This window comes from Penicillium cinerascens, assembly GCF_028974065.1.
Source record: "Penicillium cinerascens strain IBT 15544 chromosome Unknown contig_5_segment0_segment0, whole genome shotgun sequence".
Classification (NCBI taxonomy): Eukaryota; Fungi; Ascomycota; class Eurotiomycetes; order Eurotiales; family Aspergillaceae; genus Penicillium; species Penicillium cinerascens.
In genome coordinates this window covers 3,355,687-3,373,469 of record NW_026695294.1, presented here as the reverse complement: position 1 = coordinate 3,373,469, position 17,783 = coordinate 3,355,687, and the positions used below count along the sequence as shown (strand labels likewise).

The window sequence follows — 17,783 nt, the reverse complement described above, 5'->3', positions numbered from 1 at the left end:
GTATGCTCTTCCTATCAAGGTAGCTGTTTCGCAACCACTCACAACTGCGTATTTCAAGATATTGTGCTTCCTTATGATAGGAAGCAAGTACCCGAGGCAGAAACGAAATTACAACCACTTCACATATTTAGGATGATATCAATTTGGCACAGATGGCGTTGCCCAACGTGGGGTCGTCTCTCCGTCCGAAAGTCTAACAACAGGATTCAACAAGCTCTGTCATCGCCAAACTCCATCTTCAAAAGTAGTGAAAAACCGTGAATCCTCACTGAGCAAATCGGGCATAACCTTTTTCCATAGGCCAACTACGTCAAACGTTAGCTCGGAAATATGTCAATCTGCAGTAGACGGCATAAAACCGAATCTTTTCGCAATTTCGTGTACCATTTCAATCGGATAGAGCCCATTCTAAGGCTGTAGGGCAATCGTGTCCGCCGCCAAAAGCGATGTGAAAACGTGGTGAGACCCCCCTCTTGATGCACAGTCTCGAAAAGCCATCATAGCAGCAAGTGCACCGGCTAGGCCAGCCGTCATATCGGCAACGGGAATAGGTGGAGAGACACTGTGTCCCTCTTCCTAACCAAGCAGCTGGTTATAATAGAGAGATGAAAACTCTTCGAATCTTTAGGACAAAGTGCATAAAGCAGGAGCTACGAGTCTACGTGAGGGAGGTTCTTTAAATATTAGAAAAGAAGGCTTGAGGTAGTTCAGCACCTAAGAAAAGAGCCTTTCTAAATTTTTAATGAGCGGCTACACACGGATGACAGAGAGGACAGGCAATGATGGTATATTTGATGGTATTTAAAGAGGGTGCGGATGCCGTTCTGTGTGGCCCCAGTCTATAGAAACCCTGTAGATCTTCGAGTAAACCTACTAATTTACCTGGCAGTTTAGTACTCTAAAGCCTGACCAGGAGATCGTGAAGCTAGACGAGGTAGTCCTAGAAGCATATGTGAATGTGATATCGGTTGGTTAATCAATAGCAGGTTCTCCTGTGGCTTATTGAGCTGCAGCAAGCTTACCGTATCCCGGGTGTGGTCCTAACATCAAAGCTACTAAATCAAAGGGCAACGTTTCTTTAACGGCCGATAATCAAGTTGCCAAACCCCAGAATGCCATGTACGATAATCCGGACATGCACGCGACGATGACTATCAGACCACTCCATATTTCTCTATTCACAGTAAACCCTGCGTAGAGGCGATGGAGTTATCCTCGGCGCTAGCAAGGTCCCGCAGATTGCGTAGAACGCAAGCGATGTGTCCAGGGGGCCATCGCCAGCGGAGGCGATGCAGAAAATTGACACATTCTAGGAAAAGATTCGGTGAAATAAATTGGCCAGACTTCGTTTCAGGATATAGCGATAGCTGTGCTTTCATAGTAGGAGACCCGATTTACGAACTCATCGCTGGTTAATCCAACATGAATCATTGGAGCACGCGTCTCGTGATGGCAAGGACATAGATATGAATTTCAATAGTGTCACCCTTGCAAATGCCATGGTGGAGCCCGATTTAGTTAAATAGGCCGTGCAAAGCAGGGAGCGCAACATGCAAGATGCAAATACTCGTCTTTGTCGAGGCGACCGATGGAATCTCGGGGCACGTGCCCGACGCGTCGCGCTCCGCTTTCCCGTTGCGCTTCCTTACTCCAATAACTTCACGGTCACGGTCACGGTCAATTCTCTATTCTTATTGCTCCTGCCGTTCTCCGACTTCAATCCATGCTCGCATGTGTTAATCCTCCTTAGCTGGCCATGTATCTTCCACGGCAGCTCATCTCTCACCTATATCTCCAACTCCTCCGATCCCACCACCCACTTTCCCCGCCGGTTCTGATTCTCGTCGCGCTTGAACCTGACGCGCTGTGTGCTTGCCGCATTCTCACGGCTTTATTAAAACGCGACTACATCCCTCACAAAATCCAACCTGTTGCCGGTTATGGCGACCTCGCGCGCGGAGGGGAGGACCTTGTCCGGCCCATGCAAACCACCAATGGCGGCAGCGGAGGTGTCGTGGTTTGTCTCGGTGTAGGTGGACTAGTCGACCTGGGCGAAATTCTGGGGTTGAGTCAACCGGACGACGAAGTGGAGGACATGGGAGGGGTCGAGATCTGGGTCTTCGACGCGCGCCGGCCGTGGAACCTCGGCAACGTCTTCGGTGGACAAGCTGGGATAGGTCAGGCAATGGCGGAAATTGATGTGAACGCGCGACGGCGCGGGCGTGGCGTGGATAAAGGGTGCATTACCCCTGCCTACACGTCGAAAAACGGTGGCATCGTCGTGTTCGATGACGGAGATATCGAGGAGGAGCTCAGCAACGAACGAGAGGCATACTACGCGCTTCTTGAGATGCCCGAGGTGGGTGAGGACGACGCGAGTGACGATGGCGATATGGATGATGATGACATGCCCTCGGAGTCCAAAAAGCGCAAATCGTGGTCAGGACGCGAGGATGAGGACGAGTCCGAAGACGAAGATGGGCCACCTCGTCAACGGAAACGAAGCAATTCAGTATGGGAACCTTCTCGTCTCGTGTTTTTCGAGTATTAACGCGTTTTCCAGGGTTCTTCTATGGTCTCATCTCCAAGTAGGCGACGGCGACCTGCACACAATTCGTCCAACTCATCACGTTCCGTAACTCCCACGACAGACTCACCGTCACCAGAAGAGCCGAAACTGCCATCTACGCAAACATTAAAGCGTCGCCTGATTCGAATGAAGAGGAAACACGAGACGGTCCTGCAGAGCTATTACGCTGCTGGTACATCCTACTCGGAGCCTATCTCATCACTCGTATATTCCCTCGCATCAGAGCTTGGTCGTGAAGATAACGATCTTCTCTGGCTCGCCATAGTCGGTGTTTCCAGTTTGGAGCTCAGCGGCCGAACGATGACCGGTGTGAGCATTTCGAATGCGTTGGAATCTGGAGGCTCTGCGGGATGGGGTGGGCAACGTGGAGAACACATTCGCCAGATCCTTCGGGACGAAGTCCACCGTCTCAACCCTCCTGATCCCTACGAGCGAGATCGAGATATCAGAGGAGAGATTAATGGCGTCATTCCCACGACTGCGAGATCGCCTACCGACACGTCTATTCGTCTTTCTCCCGAGCCACGATTCCTACTCGTCCGGCATTGGTCACTCTACGAGAGCATGCTTCACAGTCCTTATCTCGCCACGAGGCTTCATGTTTGGACCGAAAACGGTCGCAAGCGACTCCACAAACTTCTGGCGAAGATGGGCATCAGTCTGACCCAATGTCATCAATTCTATACACACATGGATATGGAGTTGAAACGAGTGTTACGGGGGCGACTCCTCAAATACGCGCCCATGTACGGTCTGGATGGCCTGGTCCCTCCAGAGCCATCCGGCCATGCCAGTTCCCGTGAGGGCTGGGGCTTCGTGCGTTGCTGGGGCTGGAAGGCCTGCCTATCTGCCACCGATATAGGCGTCATTCTGGGTGCCATGCTCGAAGTTGGACCGAACGAGGCGTCTGGGGCATGGGATGCCAAACGCCTCCCGCGAGCACGGGGATCAAACGACGAGATCGAAAATGGCGGTAGCTCCGGAGAATCCGATCTGGCCAGTCTTCTTCCTCGCTTCTGGAGTGCCTACGATGCTCTTTCGCTCACGTCCGAGTCACCCACTCTTTTGATGGACGTGTTGCCTTTGGCACAGCATCTCCATCGTGCCATTCTTCGTACAGGCACATCGCTGCTGTCCAAACACCAGATCCGCCATCTTCGAGCATTCCGCATCGCGGTCGTCAAGGATGGCCCCGACGTGAAGCTGTTTACCAACCCCGGCGCTTTGACCAAACTGGCGCTGTGGATTGCGGAGGCCATTCGTGTCCAGGAGCGAGAAAAGGGCGATTCCAAGATTGGCAAGAAAAGGGCAGTCGGTACTCCTCTCGTCCTCGCCGGCCTGGACGAAGACCGCGATCTCTATGTGGTCGTGGGCACCGGTGGAGGCGGCGGCGTGGTTGACTTTGCGGCGATGTCGAAGCGCCAAGAACAACGCCGCAAGAAGAAAGAAGCAAAGGAGAAGAAGCAAAAAGAACGAGAAGACCGTCGGGCAAAGCGCGCCGCTGAGCGAGCTGAACGGGAAGGCTCCGATGCCGACGATGATGAGTCGGAAGAATCGGAGTCATCGTCCGAGTCCGAGTCGGAGTCGGAGGACGAAGAAGATCCTAGCGGAAAGAAACATCTCGTTCGCAATCGATTCGGCATTGCCTTCCAGGAGGTGGTCCAAGAGACCAGTGCCCGCGTTCGCATCGATAGCTTCGACCACTGCGTTGTCGAAGTACAAAAGGACGACCTGGGCGGATTCCTCGAAGCCTTGAGCTTCCGCAGCGTGGTGGGCTAAGACTCACGCGCAACTCATTCACGCAGTATACGACCTGACATCTTGCACTGTTTATTCTTTTTGGTATGGGATGGACGTGGGGTATGATGGGAGGGGGACTCATGCATTGCATTATTACACCGCAAGCATTTCCATGATCATCTTGCATCTCTGCATCTGAGAACTTCCTGGCGTTCCGGTATTGATCTATATAGCTTCGATAGCTCCGCAATTTACTCTCGGGCTTTGTCCGATCCGCTCCCCCGCTTCCCCGCACTCGCTCAAACACGTAGAACACGTAAAGAGACACAATCTCCTCCATGACTGGTCTTGAACATCAATTGTACCATGGCACCACAACAATTCCCCAGCGTCTCGCGAGAGAGCACATTTGCCAAATTCCCCGCCGAGTACGCCGCCGACGCTCAAGACCAAATCTCCGACATCCTCGCAACATCCCCAATCAACCGACTCGTCGTGCTCGACGACGATCCAACCGGGACACAAACCTGCCATGACATCTCCGTCCTGACAGTATGGGACGTCCCAACCCTGGTAACCGAGTTCCAGGAGAATTCACCGGGTTTCTTCATTCTCACCAACTCGCGCGCCCTTGGCCCCGCCGACGCCGAGACTCTCATCCGCACGATATGCATCAATGTCGCCGAAGCTGCGAAAGCTACGGGCAACAAGGTGGACATCGTTCTCCGCGGTGATAGCACATTGCGTGGCCACTTCCCTCTCGAGCCGGACGTAGCACAGTCCGTCTTTGGACCCGCTGATGCTCTCGTGCTCGCCCCGTTCTTCTTCCAAGGTGGTCGCTATACCATCGGTGATGTACACTACGTCGCAGAGGGTGAAAAGCTCGTCCCCGCCGGCTCGACACAGTTCGCGCAGGATGCGACCTTCGGATACAAGAGCTCCAGTCTGCGAGATTACGTGCTCGAAAAGGCACCCGGCCGGTTCAGCGAGGATCAGCTGTGTTCTGTGACGATCGAGGAGATCCGTAAAGGTGGACCGGATGCTGTTTGTGAGAAGCTGATGACTGCGCCGAAAGGTGGTGTCGTTATTGTAAATGCGGCCGCCGAGTCGGACATGCATGTTTTCGTTGCCGGTTTGTTGCTCGGTATGTTCTCCAACACTATCTTCGCCATGGATACTGACCTGTTACAGCCGAGTCGAAGGGTAAACACTTCCTCTACCGCACGGGCGCAGCCTTCGTCTCGACCAGACTCGGCATCCGCTCCAAAGCCCCCATCTCCGCCGCTGAACTTCACCTCGCCTCGCCGCGACAAACCGGAGGACTAATCGTGGCGGGCTCATACGTCCCCAAGACCACGGCACAACTAAAGGTTCTAACCGACCGTCTCGGGGCAACCGGGAAGCTGGCGATTATCGAGATCCAAGTCGAGGAGCTTATCGCGTCGCCGCAGACGGCGGCACAGACTGTGCAGCGAGTAGTCAAAGAGACCGAGGAGCATCTGCAGGCTGGACAGGACGTGCTGGTTATGACGAGTCGGAAACTGATTACGGGTGGCGATGAGCTCTCGTCGTTGAAGATTGGGTCGTCGGTTGCGGAGGCGTTGGTGAGTGTTTTGCAGCGGATTGAGGTGCAGCCGAGGTATATCATCGCCAAGGTATAATTTCATCTTTGAGTCTGGGCCTGGGTTGGATTGAGTATGGATACTGATCTCTTTTTTTTTAGGGCGGTATCACTTCTTCGGATGCCGCTACGAAGGGCTTGAATGTTAAGCGGGCTACTATAGTTGGCCAGGCTGCGCCAGGTGTGCCGCTTTGGAGGTGCGATGAGCCGACGTCTCGTCATCGGGGCGTGCCTTTTGTTGTCTTCCCTGGAAACGTAGGTGGAGAGGAGACACTTTGTGAGTTGGTGCAGGGGTGGCATTAGATGTGTTGTGTATACCTCCTCGACTTAAGCAATGGAGAATGCGTATATGATGAGGCGAAATTGTGTTATTAAGTCTCTTTTAGAAGAGACGAACATGTGAGATCACATTACTGGATCATTTAGAAATGACCAATTCGTTATGCATGACACATGGCTTATAGATCAGACCTCCTGTCGTTCATACCAGAAGCTCACGCTAATACCAGCCCGCAGACCACGCACATAGTGCCACCATCCAACGGGAATGTACAAACACTCGCCTTCGTGCAAAACAGTCTCGACATATTCCGCGTCCATAAAGCCAGGCCACTTCTCCTCCCAGGTCTCAGCTTCGGCGGGGGATAGCTCGATGGAAGCAAGGTCCACCTCGGAGGTATTGGACATGTCGATGAGCTTTCCGTTCTTGTCGGGGGCTCCCTCTGCCGGGTCGCCGGAGGGAACCAGTTCCTTGCCTCGGGGGTGAATCTTTGATGCCGGAGTGTGCGGGGAGTAGAGTCTGATGTACTTGGTTCCCACGACCTGCACGAGAATATTGTGATAGGGATCGTGATGGAGCGGGGAAATGGTCCATGTAGGGCCGATCCAAGTGTTGATGATTGGCTGGCTGGCAGTTTGGGAGCTTGTATCCGATTGACAGTCCCATTTGGAATCGTCAACGGAATCGTGATAGTCATGAGACGGGGAGGACATCTCAGATTCCTGGGAAATGGCCGCATTTGACTGGGAAGATCCCTCAATGGGCTTCAACAAGGCCTCCATGCGTTCTCGCTGCTTGGCTAGATACACCGGCGTGCCCGGCTCCGGCTCCGGAGGAGTAATGTAGCAGAAATCCGGAATGCAGATATCTCTTCGCAGGGCAGGAAGCTGGGCAAGCAGGTCATGCTGTGCCATGTAGCCCGTGCCTCTATCCTCTTCCTTGGAATCATCTTCATCGTTGCCCGAGTTCGATTCCCCCTGCCAAATGTAGCGGTCGATGAATTTCTTGAAGCTCATAATCTGCTGGCCCCATCCTTCATCGGTGTAGGACCTGCCCACCTCGACGGGAACATACCTATGGCCGCCAAAGGTGCGCTTCCACCAGTAGTCCCGCGACGCCCAGGGGCGCGTGGACATGGCTTCCCAATGGTCCACGTGGTTCTCAATGACGAGCGGCGTGCGAATGTCCTGAATATGCTTCTCCATGAATTCGAAGGTCGGCGATGATGCGCGGGTTACCGGATGCTGGATGCGAGGTTCAGGGAGGGCGTTCGGAGGGAAGAGAGGCGCTGAGAACTTCATACGCTTCGAGGGAGGCTGGTTGCATAGATCGGGATCGTCACGAAGCTCGCTGTCCATATTGGAGGCCTCCTGCAGCGCCGACAACAGGGAATCGATGGTGTGCTCGCGCCTCGGCACACCGGTCATGATCCACGCGTTGTCGAGGATGTGAATAACCTCTGTCAGCCAGGCGACACGCACATCGATTTGAACATCCTTGTCCCTGAGCTCTTGGCTCAGTCGAGACACGTCGAGAGTGTCGTCGAGGGGCAGCTGACTCAGGTCGCATTGGCGGATGATGATGTAGCACGCCTTGACGAGGGACGCGTCCGTGTAGAGGCGACGCCAGCAGACGTCGACATCTTTGAAAGGGAAAACGCGTAGCTTGGAGTCTGCAAGCTGAAGAGCTTTGTTGGGCGTGCCGAAAAGTAGGGCGTGGAGTGCTTGACTGCTCTCGAATTTGCAGTTCAAAATGGGGTCATTGGAGTCCGCGGGTGGCTTCGCGACGGTAACAAGCGTCAAGGCAACTTGGGCCGCGAGCTTCATGGGTATCACAGACATGGCGGGGAGGAAAGAAGAAGAAAAAGAATAATGTATTATTGCGACGCACGCTTCAAATGGACTCGTTTCATTTTAAATGTTTTTGTAGGTGGAATGAAAAAAAGGTTCTGAGAGAACCGCAGAAGAGTGCGTGCCCGCATGTTTGTTCATTGACGACATCATAGTTCCGGTGTTATATAGTACATCATGTGCGTTTATGGAGATCTTTCTAATATACAGGATGTTTTACTACGCACTTTTTCCTTCCAGGAACTGCATGACCAGTTTCGGAATGCGAGAAACCCCTTCGCCTTTAATGGCACTGACTGGGACTGCAGTTAATTTCTCTTTCCATCCATCTTGATGACCCGAAGGGTGCTCAGTGGATCCCTTCTCCACCGCAGAGAGATACTCCTGTAGAGCTTGATACTGGTCCCGGGTGTGTTCCAGATCAGCTTTGGTAGCCACGACAAACCAAGGCTTCGTGTGAAGAGGAGGCATGGTAAGAGGAGGCAGAGACCCAGTGGATCTATAGTTGAGTGGCCGGTTCATGGACTCGTCATCCGAGAGCTCGGTATTTTTGTTTCGTGAATGGTCAAGCTCTGAGAGCTCTGGCTCCGAAGGATCCCAGTCAATCACGCCTCGGGTCTCCTTAGAGGTAGGTTCAGGCTGAGTGTCGCGCAGTCGCTCATACTCTCCAAGTTCATGCCATAGCTTCTGCAGCTCCTGTACAGGGTCCCCGTTGCTGAGATCGAGCACAAATGCCAAGATACCCGCTCGGTCGATGTGCCGAAGGAAACCAAGGCCGAGCCCTCGATCGAGATGTGCATCCTCCACCAGACCAGGAATGTCTGCAATGGTAAAATGGGTGCGCTTTCTCTTCGACTCGACGAGCGGACGACCCTTGTTGTCATCGACAATCACTGTGCCGATAGAAGGAGACAGAGTAGTAAACTCCCAATTCCCGATTCGCGTGCGACTGTTGGTCAATGAACGAAGGAGTGTGCTCTTCCCGGCATTTGGCTTGCCGACCAGACCGACGTCCGCGAGCAACTTGAGTTCAAAATCCAGTTCTAGCTTCATTCCTCCTTCGCCGCGAGATGCGAATTTTGGTCGTCCCATCGAACGGGTCACAAAATGCGGATTACCTAGCCCGCCGGCACCACCCGCAGCCAAGAGCATCGGCTTGTCCATCGGCTGCGAGAGGTCAAGATAAATAGGTGCCTGTGGTTCCATTGCCGCGATCGCCTGCCTCCGCGGTTTGAGGCGAGGGAATTGCACGGTCAAGAAATCAGACGGGTTCGCACCGGGGTGAAGAACCCAGCGATCATGCTGAATCGGCGTGAAATCAATTTCTCCCTCCTCATCCACAGGTTTTTCCCGACGCTTCTTCATGCGAGCCAACTCTTCCGCGACGGGATCGTAGCGCTCCACCTCGCGCACCACTGTGCCCACGGGTACCTGGATGAGGACATCGTCTCCGCGTTTCCCTCCTTTGCTTTTTCCTTGCCCGTTTTTTCCTCGACTCGCTTTGATGACGCCTCTGCGCGCAAGTTTGTGTAGACTGGTCAAGCCCTCAACGGCTTGAATGTAAAGGCCTCCTCCGCTGCCGCCGTCACCGCCATTCGGGGGTCCTTCTTCGATGTATTTCTCTCGCAGGTACGCAGCGCACCCGTTGCCGCCCGCGCCGGCAAACATAGTGACGTGGCATTTGTCCTGGAATATGAAGCGCGAGTAATCTTCGGGTTCGGGGTTCAAATGCGATAGGTCCGCGGCTTCGTTGGGAGAGTCTTCATCGGGTCGCGTGTTGCCGGACTTTGTACTCTGCCATCGTTGGCAGGAGATCGTTGATACTCGCGGAATCCGGGGCGAAATAAAGCTCGTCCTTCCGGCAACGAGAGGCCGCATCGAGAGGGAAAGGCAAGCTCGGTAGTGTGCCATGGCGCTGCTGGTTAATGGCTAGCTTTGATCGATTTCGGGATGCGCAAATCTCCCGTTGCTCATTCAACCGCAAAGCATCCTTCGTTGGCGGTATTTAGAGAAGTTGTGACCGAGGCCTGAGACAACAGTAGTGTGCTTGAAGTTGATTGTAGGGCACTGCACAATTTCAAAGCTCGTCGACGTCGAAGCATTAGATAAGATATGGTCACGTGTTGATAACAAGGGAATATACATGGCACCAGCGTTGGATTCTACAAACGAACAAGTTATGTAGGGTGACAAAGCTTCTGATAGTTGAGCGTTAGCGAGGCTATTATGGGTTAAAAATTCACAATGCTTAGTCAAAAACAAGAGTCACATGCTACCCATTTCAGATTTCTAGCATAACGGTCGCCCCTAATAGGCTCTATTTCTAACAATTTTATGTCTGAATTTAGTTCGTGAGAGCGCTTAATAAGTAGATACATAAATCCTGCAAATCCTGCGAGCGCTGTAGGCCTTGCGAGCGCTATACGCCCTACGAATAGTATGTTCTACAACTGCGTAGGTTCTATGAGTCCATAGATTCTAGGTTGCTATAGGCTCTGCATTACTGTAGGTTCTACGAGTGTGTAGGATCTAGGTTTCTGTGGGCTCTGCGTTACTGTAGGTTATACGAGTGCGTAGGTTCAACGAGTGTGTAGGTTCTACGAGTGTGCAGGTTCTGCGAGTGCGTAGGTTCTGCGAGTGCGTAGGTTCTGCGAGTGCGTGGGCTCTATAAGTGCTATAGGTTCTATGAGTACATAGGTTCTAGATTGCTGTAGGCTCTGTGTTACTGTAGGTTATACGAGTGCGTAGGTTCAACGAGTGTGTAGGTTCTGCGAGTGCGTGGGTTCTGTGAGTAAGTAGGTTCTTTGTTACTGTAGGCTCTATGAATCCTATAATTACTGCGAGCCTTATTCTAGCTATGAAAAAACGCTTAGCTAGCCTATCGTAAATATATATTCTAAATTTAGTATAAAGGCGTAGAATTCAATAAAATCCAGTAGACCTACTTAGATTCGGTATACGTAGCTTAGAAAACAGCCACTTGCTCAGCCCTCTAACCACCAGGCATGCCCGCAGATGACTAGCAGGATATTTGAAAACAGGCTTGTAAGCCTGGAGTCTTCCCTGTCAAGGCCGGCAAGCTTATAGAAAGTCGGTGTACAAAGTTACTGCAGTCGCAAAGCAATGCAAGTTTAAAACATCCGATGCAAACCTAACAGTCAGGCGGTTTCGCAATATCACCGTTGACCTCGACTGTCGAACCTTTTCCTCCCCGGGAGTTTACGTGTATCCATCCCGATGGCACATTGAGGAGTCCATCATGGGCCAGCAAGGAACCCAGTGTCTTCCCGCGACCGCACTACCGCAGTACAATCCCTGCGCCAATTGATTTGAAATACCAGGGTGTGCCACCTCCATAGCCTTAGAATATCTGCCCCTATCATGACTGCATGATGCCGCGGGGGCTGACAGATCGCCCTGTCAAGTGCCCCTATGAACCAACGAGCCACGGCGGAGATGAATAGTATTGACAGTCTTGTCTAGGATTCACCTGTACTAATGAAGAAAAAATCAGACGCCAGGGTAGCTTCGACGTTGACGACAGCATTCGTTGCTTTTTTCCGTTCGTTTTTGCGGCTCCAGTCACAATCAACGTCTTTACGGCATTCAGCTTGATCTATTCCAGGGTCTCGGCGTAACGCAAATCATGGCCCCGCTTTCAAGCTGAACGTCCAGGCTGAACGTTCTTTCTACGCTCCGCGACTCCCGATTGGGTGTGTTTTTGCTCAGTCCTTTTGTACTGACACTTGCCCCTCACTAATTATTTGAAGGAAGAGCCAATTGAGGTGGACGTAGTATGGATGGCCTTGTTTTCTGCTTGATTTGGGCCAGACCATTGCCAGGGCCTTGTTCTTGGCCTCGACTGAGGGTCTAGCAGACTCCCATAAGGCGGGGTAGATGGAGGGGATTCCTCAGCTCCACTCAATTTGAAGGCTGACAATCAACAGCTGAATTCCTGGCCAACAATATCCCATGACAGTAATAATATACTCGACCTGTAACGGAACAGGTCAACTAAATACAGAAGAAGCCGTTCATAGGTTTCGGTATGTACCTACCCGTACTCTCTGCCCATCGCTGCTTTACCCTAGGCGGGTAGCATGATCTCGAAGTCTATTTTAAGCCGAATCCGGGTCAGATCTCAAATCGGCTCTCGGGCCTCGATTTTTAGCAGCAGGAAGATCTAAGGCTGCGGGTGATGGACAGGTTCGAGATACGCGAATGGGGCTGTCAGGCAGATACGTGGGCTAAAATCAAGTACAAGAGTCACAAGCTGAACACGAGGATTCGATATGTCAAGAATTGAATCTGATCTAATTTATTTGGAATTTATGGCAGGCAAGGGTCCCGATAATAGTGCAATTGCTGAGTTCGTGTCATTGGTAGACCCGACGCATGTAGTGATTGGTCCATACCCCCCGGTTGAGCTACCGGGCTATCACAGACAGAAGAATCCATGATCGGCTGTCACGTCTGTGATATGCATATAATGGGGTCGAGCATGCATGAACTTGGGAATGGCCGCAAAAGTACCGCACAGAGGATAGCAGGCGGTTGTGCTTCTGTCCGAGAAGCAACTCTTATCTTCCAGAACTTGACCTGCAGGGGAACGAACTGAGAACTGTCAGTCTTTGCCAAGCTCAATGGTGTGACGTAGAGCAGCCAAGCAGAGTAAAATCTTCAGATCCGCCAATGGACGCAGTCGATCTATCCCGAGGTTCCGGATCGGCAAGCTTGAAAACGTCTTGGAAAGCCTTTGCAAGCCCTGGAGGTTCTAACCAATGTTTGCAAGGAAATGAGCCACATTATAGGCTACAGAAGATATTGCCTCCTTAGCGTAAGATTCAAAGGACTTGCAGGATGTGCCCATGCAAAATCACCATCCATTAATGTGGCTCATGTATATTTTTGACTGAAGTTCGTGATATATATTCAGGTCTCCGACTACCTATGTAGAGACACCTCAGCATTCCGGTACTTGTTTGAATAGTACCAACTAGGTAAAAGAGCCCTCGGAGGCTAGATTTATGAATGACCTATTATTTCAAACTCCCTTCAATCCACTGCCATTGCTACTCAACACACCGAAAATGTTCATCGTACCCTCGTCGATGCCCACCGAGGCAAGAAAAGTCATCACACGTGACGTCAGCTCAAGGACGAAGTACGACGCACAAGTCCCAAGCGAGAAAATCACTGCAGGGGCAAGGTTACCCATCACTTTGGAACCACGCCGATCAAGGCTATCTAGCGCTGGAGGGCCAGAACCCAAAGCCTCCACCGGAAAGGTTCCAAGGTACGGAGTAGGGAGTAGAAAGTACGACAGAGCACAAAGTACGCGTCAAAAGGCCGCGGGCCCGACGACCAGGAAGCGCGAAACCTTGGAATCCGGAACGCAGATCAGGACTGAGAAAAGCGGATCAAGCCACCGTGAAAGAAAGGGACGGGGGAGGTCCGGCGGATCGACAGAGTACAATAGGCGTGGCGACCCAGGAGTCAGGACCGAGATGAACGCAAGGGTGGAGCGAAAAAAAAAAAAAAAAAAAAGGTCCAAAAGGTCGTCCCTAAGCTCACATGATCTCAAGCGGAATCAATAGCGTGAAAATCATCGCATGGAGAAGGCAGCCGTATCCAGTCAACCACGGAGAAGATGTGTTTTCTTACCGTCACCGCGGCACCGGATCCTGCATTCCGATGGCGCTCGCCACCGGGGGAAGGGATCGTTCCCGTTGGTCGGGGAAAGGGTTACAAAGAACCGGGTGAAACAACGAACTTGACAAGGTACGCCGGTACTCCGTACTCCGTACTGTACTCCCAGAACTCGGTTCAACGCCAAGTCCAAGGTTGGGATTTGACGTGCCATTGAACCGTGGCACATCGGGGGCATCCGTGGTTCCCCTGGCGGCTACAGAACCACCGATGGGCTGTTCCACCCCATCCGGGACTTTTATTGGTGCGCGGATGCGATCTTGTAGCCCCCGCGCCAAACTTCTGCGATGGAAACTCTGGAACGCTACGGAGTAGAAATGTGGGCATAGTTGTGGGCAGAGCTGAAAGTTTCGAGTGCCTGAAATATACAGCCTCGGTAGAAGACCGTTTCCTTACCCCGTTACTCTGGTATGGACTCTGTACCCCGCCTGGGTAGTTTTGATAGTTTCGGTGGTTTTGTACTACAGTACGGACTCCGTGGAGAGGACTATCAGCAAGGACAAGATCGACTCGCGACACACCTGTGGACCTGCCATAGACCAGCCGTACTTTTGCTCATCCGATTCGGACTCAATCCTCCGAGATATCTAAGCCGAGGCGTCTTTCCCCACCTGAGGGTGAGTTTACAAGATCGGTTACTGGGTCAAGGACTAAGCAAGCGTGGCGCTTCGGTGCTCACCGGCGACCTGTCAACCATCACACTCCACTCGTGGGTCACCTCCGGAAGCCGAGACCCATGATTCAGTGTGGTAAACCTTCACACGATCTCGACCTCGATTCCCAATGGAGGCGCTCAAGTGTGGAGTGTAATCGTACTGCCGTAAGGACCAAGATCGCCCTTTTGACCCGCTCCCTGGCGCACTGTACGATTGAGTTCAACTTTCTCGATCGATCGGGACGCGCGGGAAGCTACGTATATCTCAAAAGGAACACATCGCAAAAGCACTCGGGCGACAAAAGCACCTGTTGCAGCTGGCTAGACCGATATAGCCCGCCAGGCCCGCGTCTGCCCCGATCGGATATTCGTGATCGCCGAAGAACAAAGGAATCAACCAGTCCAGTCCACCGATCTACGTCCTGCATATTTCTGCTTGTCAGTTGTAATAATTGCTCTCTCACCTTGGATCCCTGTGTTATTTCTGCTTCTCCACCACTCTCCACCACTCTCCCCCTTTCTTAGGTCCCACGATCTTTATCAGGAATGTCAGCAAAGAAGTTGATACATCACAAGGGACCGAACCTTCCGCGACTATGTAGGGGGCCGGGCCTAAGCCAGAAGCGCCTCACAATGGGGTGCGAGGGAATCGAAGCCGAGATTTCAACGAAAGCCCTTTTCAAGAGAAACTGGCGCCACGTCTGAGCGGATGTTTTTTCCGCCCCATCGTCTCTGGTCAACTCGTATCGTAGGGCGCCTCATGTTTTTAAGCCATACTTTCCATGCAACTGTCAGAACCCGACACTGTGGCTCGGCAGCTGTCGGCGTCGATCATAAGCCCAGTATACAGGTAACTCAATAATCGACCCAATCCAGCCGCAATTCAACCCGACCGGCCCTGGTGTCGCGTATGTAGCTTCCGTGGCAAGTCAACCGCGACAGTGGCGGACGACCATTACTCCGTGGCGGTCGATGTGGCGGGAATGAACAGTGTTGGGGCCGATTTTTTTTTATTCGTAAACTGCAGGCCCCTTGCTACTCCGCAGAACTACCTGGTCGTCCCTTGGAGGCGATTAGGGAGATTCTGAGGTCATGCAGAGCAGCGGAATGAAGGGAACCTATATCGAAGAATGCAGAGAGATCGTGATTGAGTACAGTGAATCCACCCGATTCGCAACTCTAATTTTGGAGAGGCTTCAGACGGGCGGACCAAGATATCCGGTCAAACAGAGTTTCATGAAGGATTGCATTCCATGCCCTATTTTCGCGTAACCGGACCGAGTTGACTTATTTCTGGACTCACCGTCTTTTGACTTCGTTCTCGGGCAACAATGGTAGTCAGAATATCGATATGGGCTACAGACGCAGCTCCGGTTCGAATCGCAATGATGAGCCAAGATGTTTATGGGATGACCCGGTTACCGGCGGTGCAGACGCAAATTGGCGGGGTGACTTCGGACTCGGTGCAGTGTCGATTTGGGTAGTGATGTCCGGTAAGCGTCGGGGATATCGCGGCTACGCAGATGCCAACCCGAGAAAGGACTGGGCCTCTCAGGCTCATTCGCAGGTCGAAACCATCCTGAGATGCAGCCAAGCAACTCACCGCCGTCAACAAGTCGAGGCTGAAGCTTTAACTCGCCGGTCTGCATCGACGTCGAACCTTTGTGGCTTACTGCAGTCGGCAGGGTGACACGAGTCCCTTTCATCCTCTGCGACACGCACTCACCTTGATGCAAGGCTAAGAATTCAAGATCGACGCGGATGTTGGCCCATCGCCACTAAATTCCCCAGGTTTGTTCGGGATTCGATCCACAGCCGCCCATTGGGTCCACCTTACTCTTCCCTTCTGTCGCCTTATCCGAACAGTCCGAGTGGATATCGTAACAAACACGATGGTCGATGGAGCCCCAGTCGCGTGATGCATGAAAGATCTGAAGCATTTCCGTCACCGCTACATCGTCGAATCATTCTCTTCCGGGATCCCTCGCCGAGCTGTCATGACCTCTCCCGCGGGTGAATATGCGCCTCTTTCTATGCATCTCTTCCCTGAAAAGATTTGTCAATGTCGTAACCTGGTCGGGCATCTCTGTACCGGAACAAGCTTGATTGGTCCCGTCACCTTACGGAAAATACCACCTTGACTCTATTCTGATGTTCGCCAGTTTCCCTTGATTGCTTGAGCTCGACACTTGGACCCTCTTTGCATCTGTAGGACTCGTGGCCCGATGGCGGACTTGCAGATTTCACCATCGTACAGAACACACGGTGAGGAATTCTCTCGCCCCCGGTCATCCCATGCAATGACACCCTAAGACGGCTCGTAGTATATGTAGCTCAGTACTATGACGTCGCCGTGAGGACCCAGTTTACCGTCTCACCGGCTTTTCTAAACTGCCCCGCCTTGGGCTCGCGTGGCCAGAGAGCTGCAAGTCCACTTTCTGTCGTACATCCGGGACGCGGTATCGCTGACAAGTGATACAATAATGGTTCCACTTTGGAAGAAAGTTTTCCAGCCCCTTGGTACCCGCTGCTCCCTTCCGTTGGGGTCGGCAGATTATCGACTTTTTCGATAGATTCGATGTAGAGATGCTTGCCGGAGATTCTTCGATGAATCTAACCGATTCGCAGATGCATGCCAATCGGATCAGTGTCGTTTGCCACTCGGGTTTGAACAGTTTCATGGTACAGGGGTGGTCATTGTGAAGCGATCGGCCGAAGCGGGTCCTTAGGCGCGAGCCAGAGTGTCGGTGAATTCTGTAACAGGCTCAGCTGATGGGAAGTCTTCTCGAAAGCCGCCGCTCCAAAATAAGACATTACGACACCGGTCGCCCCGTACACCGTATTATTTGACAGGACGATCAACGCCCCGTTGGCCCACATCGAAGCAAACCAAAATCAATAGCCCCGTCTCTCCTTCCTCGGATGCGTCTCATGTCTCAATATTCAGACCGCGCCGTTTTCTCCGTAGATAGAATCTTGGGGTACAGGATTGACATTCTTCCGCAGCTTTCACCATGCTAAACGAGGTCCATTGGCAAGGTGCGGAAGTCTCAGCCACGCTACCCGACCCGGGGGTTTGGATACATTAACATTTTTCCATGTCGAACCTATGAGAGGGCGGGGATGAACCCATTGGAAAGGACGAACAGGCTGATAGGCAGGGCTTCAACGGTTTGAGTGGCAGGACGTCAAAGTTGCGACAATCCCCCATTGGCCGGAGCACACCGCATGTTACTGTAAAGGCACAACCCCCGGTGGTAGTCGAATCAATGCGAAACACGAGGCTACCATTGTTTTTGGTTGATTGTTGCTATAATATCTTACATCCACTCTGTGCC

General features: G+C 52.4%; 5 protein-coding genes across 5 annotated transcripts; 3 read left to right on the top strand and 2 right to left on the bottom strand.

Annotated features, from left to right (window-relative positions):
* Positions 1 to 1,756: 1,756 nt before the first annotated feature.
* On the top strand, positions 1,757 to 4,369 carry N7498_005751 (cell division control 45 family protein; the record flags this gene model as incomplete). Its single annotated transcript, XM_058452813.1, has 2 exons — positions 1,757 to 2,512; positions 2,564 to 4,369. 2 exons carry the CDS (start codon positions 1,757 to 1,759, stop codon positions 4,367 to 4,369), a joined length of 2,562 nt encoding a protein of 853 aa, XP_058309351.1.
* Positions 4,370 to 4,696: 327 nt separating this feature from the next.
* N7498_005750 (uncharacterized protein) lies at positions 4,697 to 6,254 on the top strand (the record flags this gene model as incomplete). The annotated part of the gene is made up of 3 exons (XM_058452812.1): positions 4,697 to 5,474; positions 5,522 to 5,985; positions 6,054 to 6,254. 3 exons carry the CDS (start codon positions 4,697 to 4,699, stop codon positions 6,252 to 6,254), a joined length of 1,443 nt encoding a protein of 480 aa, XP_058309350.1.
* Positions 6,255 to 6,416: 162 nt separating this feature from the next.
* N7498_005749 (putative JmjC domain protein) lies at positions 6,417 to 8,057 on the bottom strand (the record flags this gene model as incomplete). Its single annotated transcript, XM_058452811.1, has 1 exon — positions 6,417 to 8,057. The coding sequence occupies one exon, from the start codon at positions 8,055 to 8,057 to the stop codon at positions 6,417 to 6,419; it is 1,641 nt and encodes a 546-aa protein (XP_058309349.1).
* A 243-nt stretch (positions 8,058 to 8,300) lies between these two features.
* On the bottom strand, positions 8,301 to 9,959 carry N7498_005748 (GTP-binding protein Obg; the record flags this gene model as incomplete). Its single annotated transcript, XM_058452810.1, has 1 exon — positions 8,301 to 9,959. The coding sequence occupies one exon, from the start codon at positions 9,957 to 9,959 to the stop codon at positions 8,301 to 8,303; it is 1,659 nt and encodes a 552-aa protein (XP_058309348.1).
* A 5,837-nt stretch (positions 9,960 to 15,796) lies between these two features.
* On the top strand, positions 15,797 to 16,135 carry N7498_005747 (uncharacterized protein; the record flags this gene model as incomplete). The annotated part of the gene is made up of 1 exon (XM_058452809.1): positions 15,797 to 16,135. The coding sequence occupies one exon, from the start codon at positions 15,797 to 15,799 to the stop codon at positions 16,133 to 16,135; it is 339 nt and encodes a 112-aa protein (XP_058309347.1).
* Between the last annotated feature and the right edge of the window lie 1,648 nt (positions 16,136 to 17,783).